The sequence below is a fragment of the Zingiber officinale genome, chromosome 7B, assembly GCF_018446385.1.
Source record: "Zingiber officinale cultivar Zhangliang chromosome 7B, Zo_v1.1, whole genome shotgun sequence".
NCBI classification, from domain to species: Eukaryota; Viridiplantae; Streptophyta; class Magnoliopsida; order Zingiberales; family Zingiberaceae; genus Zingiber; species Zingiber officinale.
Genome location: NC_055999.1, coordinates 71568301 through 71573147, shown reverse-complemented (window position 1 = coordinate 71573147; position 4847 = coordinate 71568301). Strand labels below are relative to the sequence as shown.

General features: G+C 41.2%; 1 protein-coding gene and 1 long non-coding RNA gene across 2 annotated transcripts; both read left to right on the top strand.

The window, feature by feature from the left end:
• Positions 1 to 1114: 1114 nt before the first annotated feature.
• On the top strand, positions 1115 to 2646 carry LOC122004425 (65-kDa microtubule-associated protein 3-like). Its single transcript, XM_042559316.1, has 6 exons — positions 1115 to 1186; positions 1325 to 1531; positions 1623 to 1862; positions 1950 to 2159; positions 2238 to 2540; positions 2620 to 2646. Exons 1-6 carry the CDS (start codon positions 1115 to 1117, stop codon positions 2644 to 2646), a joined length of 1059 nt encoding a protein of 352 aa, XP_042415250.1.
• A 1-nt stretch (position 2647) lies between these two features.
• On the top strand, positions 2648 to 3257 carry LOC122003817. The gene is made up of 3 exons (XR_006118114.1): positions 2648 to 2771; positions 2859 to 3103; positions 3182 to 3257. It is a non-coding gene; the product is annotated as an uncharacterized LOC122003817 (long non-coding RNA).
• Positions 3258 to 4847: the final 1590 nt, after the last annotated feature.

Genomic DNA, 4847 nt, shown 5'->3' with positions numbered 1-4847 from the left:
CGATCATCAACCCAACACGGTAGCAGGCGATCACTGGCCACAGACACCGGTCGCCAGCCCCTCGTCGGAGCTTGCATCAGTCCGACGACGGAGAGAAAGTGACTCAATCGCTTTCTCCCGATTTCTCCCGACGTGACTACACGGCAAAGGCCGCGATGTGATCACCGGCACGGAGATAGCTCGCTGACTCTTCCAGCTAGTGTATGAGTGGCATCGTATGAGGCAAGCAAATTGCAACACAGAGGTAATTTGTTTCATGCAAGTGGATTAATGCTAATGACTCTGATGCCATTGTAACATTTGTAAAGCACGAAAGAAATTCGGTAGAAAATCTGTAAACACTTTCAGTGGATGACGACAAGTAGATTTCAACAAGTTCTTCTCACTTGTTATCAGAAGAACAATCGCGAGAGAATCGAACAGTCATTCGTATTCCACGAACTAAATTTCTTTCTACTGGATGTTCTTCTTGCACACCCTCAATCTTCGTTCTCTTCTCTTATCTGCTCTCTGGATGGCTTAGCTTGGTCGCCCATTTATAAGAAGACTAAGGAAGGGACATCTTTCATCTCTTTAATGTTTACATCAATGAAGAAGTGGTGCTAAAAGTGGGACAAAAAAAATATGAATCAAATGTTGTTTTGATATTTTTTATAATAGATAAGACGGGACTCAATATAATCTAATTCTTTTTTAAGATCCTTGATTGGATATCCTGTGCCGAACTGCCGTTTAAAGTGTCGATATCCTTTTGTTACTCTCTTTGTTGCGCATATCCAATCAGCGGAAAATTAATACTGACCGTCCATTTTGTATAGCACATGCATCTCGACCTGCTTCCTGAAAAGAAGCGAATCTGATGAGATTTACTAAATTTAAATAATACGATGAGATTTACTAAATTTAAATTGGATTTGGCTTGATTCCCTGGGAAACCATCGATCGATCCTTTTCTCATTCTTCTCCCATTCCGTTCCTCTTCAACAAAATTGATATCAATTGGTACATTCTCTCTCTGTTTTTCAATGCATAGTTTCGAGAAATGTTTGATTCTTTTGTTTGTTTGTTTTTGAGAGTTCTTTTGATCTTCGATGCAGAAGATTGTGGCTTTACCATGGCTCTGGATCCTAATTGTCGGCCTACAAGAATCGCTACGGCACACAGAACCCTTCTCGATGAGCTCCAGGTTTGGTTTATGTATTGTGCAATTCATCGACTTAATAAACATCGTCTCGTAAAACAAATTCAATTCTCCAGATTTCGATCCAACAATCACGATTTTTATGTATTTTATGAACATGAATAAATAAGACTGCTGTATCAGATAATATGGGACGAGGTCGGTGAATCCGAAGACGAGAAGGATAAAATGATGCTTGAGCTGGAGCAGGAGTGCAGAAATCTGTACCGAAGAAAGATTGATGAAGCAGACCAGTACAGAGATCGAATAAGGCAAGCAATTGCAGGCCTTCAAGCAGAGATCGAAGACATATGTTGTTCGATGGGAGAACCACCAGTCCATGGAATTGAGGTTTGTCGGTGGATTTCCTCATTTGTTTTTAGAGCTCCTGATGCGCCGATTTTAGGCTGCTTACTTTCGACTTGCTTCGTAATCCAACAAGAGTGCTGGAAGCTTGAAGGAGCAGCTGAATGCCGTAACTCTGAAACTAGAGGAGATGCAAATCGAGAAAAATGCGAGGTTGTTGAAATTCTTGGAGGTCATGGATCAGATCAGAAAGATCTTAGCCGAGTTCAGCCCTATCGAGTGTGACGACTCCAAGTTTTCTGTGGATGAATCTGACCTATCAACTCGGGCACTTCGAGAATTGGAGAAACAGCTGCAGTCACTTCAGGAGGAGAAGGTTAGAGATCAATGACCATGATAGATTTTTTTTTTTTCTTTTCTTTTCAAAATAGATGCTAAGGATCAGCTTTTGTTTTTGCTTTAGAGCGAGAGGTTGAGACGAGTGATGGAGCACTCAAATACTTTGAAGGCATTTTGTGCCGTCCTCGGTCTCAGTTATGAAGAAACAACCAGAGATTTGCATCACAATTCACACCATGATGAAGGATACATGAGCATAAGTGATGACTCAGTCGAAAGCCTTGTGTCTGCGATCGAGCATCTGCGAAAGGTTAAGCTTGAAAGAATGCAGAAGGTACGTATCTCACTTTGCATTACCTTTCGGTGCTGGTATTTTGCTACACAACGCAACATGATGTTCTATGGCGTATAGCTTCAAGATCTTGCCAGTGCCATGTTGGAGTTGTGGAATCTGATGGATGTCCCGAGCGAAGAACAGCAGCAGTTCCAGAGTGTGGCGTGTAATATAGCTGCATCGGAGCAAGAATTTACAGAACTGAATTCTCTGTCGCTGGAGTTCATCGATCATGTACGAGCAGAGGTTTTAAGACTGGAACAACTAAAAGCTAGCAGGATCGAGGAGCTAATTCTGAAAAAGAAAACCGAACTACACGAAATCCATCTGAAAACACATCTGATTGCTGAATCACAAGAACCAGACCTCGATATCGATGATGTTCAAGCAGGTAAGAGTATCATAAGTATACAAAGTAGGCCTTTTACTAACATTTTAAGATGTTATCTTTTTGCTGCAGGAGCTATTGATGCATCTTCGATGTTAGAACAGCTAGAAGTCCAAATCTCGGCTGCTAAAGAGGAAGCTTTCAGCAGGAAAGATGTTCTTGAAAGAGTAGAGAAATGGTTGGCTGTGTGCGAAGAGGAGAACTGGTTGGAAGAGTACAATAGGGTTAGAAACTCCTGCAAATTACAGAAACAAAAAACATGTCGATCTCTGCTGTCAAATGTTCAAAAACATTGTGTATAATATATGTAGGATGGGAACCGCTACGGTGCAGGAAAAGGTGCTCACCTGATGCTTAGGCGTGCTGAAAAGGCACGAACTTTAGTAAGCAAAATCCCAGGTTAGCATTCTGTACCAATGCAAGCTCTCGATGCAAGTAAATGAATCCAATGCATTCCCCTGTTGTTTTTACATATCGAGCAGCAATGGTCGATGCTCTGATAAACAAAGTAACTGCATGGGAGAAGGAAAGGGGCGATGACTTCATTTATGACGGTGTAAGCATTTAGAATGCCAATGCTTCTTGGACATTCTATAAGAAAACAATATGAACAATTGAAGTCTTTCTTTTGTAGCTCTCTTTGCTGTCAATGCTGGAAGACTACACCATTATGAGCCAAGAGAAAGAGCAAGAACGCAAAAGGAAAAGAGTAATGGCGTTAAGACTTAACTGAATTAGAGGCACTAAACTTGTTTTAAAAGGACTTGACACGAGATGTCGGTGATTCAGGATCAGAAGAAGCTTCAGGAACAACAGATAGCTGAGCAAGAAGCGATCTTTGGGAGTAAAAGCTTGTCAAAGTCTCTGAGCACCAAGAAGACGCCAAAGGCATTGACTATAAGTCCCTCCCAGAAAACTCTCGGAGCAGCAACAAAAACTGACTTGCTTTCACCAAAGTCTGCAGCTAAGAAGGTACAAGTATACAAATTGAGCACAGATAGAATGCCTAGTTTTGCATATTTTTGATTCATCGTGAAAATTGAAATTGTATGTTTACCTAGGTGCAAGAGGCATAAGCAAGGCTGATCCTCTAGAAAATGAGAGAACGTCCATTGCCACAGAAGCAAAATCTTAGCTCCCCCGAAAAGTGATAAGTGACAAGTGACATTCTATCAGCACCTTTAAACAAATTGATGGATTCACAATGAAGCCACGGCTACAGCAAATATGACCACGACAACAACTCCGATTATCTTCACATATGAAGCAATGGATGCTATGGTAGAAGATCAGATAGAAGAAAGAAGGCTCGCTAAATGTGTATCATACAACAGCGAAAGTGCAAGCTAATAGCCTCTTAATTTGGTTACTCAATTCTAATTTTTGTCGTCTGCTTGAAAGTAAGAAGACAACATAAAACACAAGAATAAGTCTGTTGCACTATAGGCAAACTCCAAGACTATGACATAAGGAGTTTAGCACTGCCCAAAATTGTTGTAAAATATACGACATTAAAGCAAATATCTTTGTCATATCAAGTACTTTCTATAGATTTAAATCTAGGAATTAGCACTGTTGGATCGTGACGCACGTGAGGGGGGGGGTGAATAACATGATTTTTAAAACACTTCTTTTTCGGTTTTTAAAAATGAGTACGCAGCGGAAATTAAATAAGAAAGTACCAGAAAAAACACGAGCGGTTTTTTACTTGGTTCGGAGCCTTCGGCGACTCCTACTCCAAGGCTCAAGTCCCGCGAACCTATCGATGGGCAATCCATTAAAAACCTCTTACGATACCCCGAAAGAGAGAATCAAGTACAAAGGAATTAGGTCAAGTGCAACACACTGCACTTGTCCTTTTTATAGAAATTAAATACAAAAAATAAATGTTACCAACACTTTTTAGGAATTGAGTTGAAGCACTTTGTGTTGATGTATGTCTGTCGGGCACGATCGAAACTCCTCGGAGCAATTGTCGAGGTCAGCAGCTTCGCTGTAGAGTCGCAGCAGGAATCGGGAGCAGTTGGAAGCTTGAATGGACTCGCAGTAGCTCGTATCTAGTTGTTGTTCCAAAGCCTCCTCAAAACTGCCTTATAAAGGGCTTGGAAGGTGTCTTCCAAAGGCATTGAAGGCGCCTCCAATGGGATAGAATCTATCCTGACATCGTTGCGCCTTATCTGTGAATTGGTCAAATTTTATTCGTGGAAGACGCCTTCCATAGCCATGGAAGACACCTTCGGGTACTGTTCACTCGAAGACAGCTTTGCTTCTTTACTTGTTTTCTTACCCTGCAGTAAATA

Excerpts from the sequence above, each read along its gene's own strand:
- LOC122004425 (XM_042559316.1), top strand. The coding sequence starts at position 1,115 with ATGGCTCTGGATCCTAATTGTCGGCCTACAAGAATCGCTACGGCACAC. Across the intron at positions 1,187-1,324 it reads CCCTTCTCGATGAGCTCCAG|ATAATATGGGACGAGGTCGG; the intron begins GTTTGGTTTATG and ends CTGCTGTATCAG. Across the intron at positions 1,863-1,949 it reads AGTCACTTCAGGAGGAGAAG|AGCGAGAGGTTGAGACGAGT; the intron begins GTTAGAGATCAA and ends TTTTTGCTTTAG.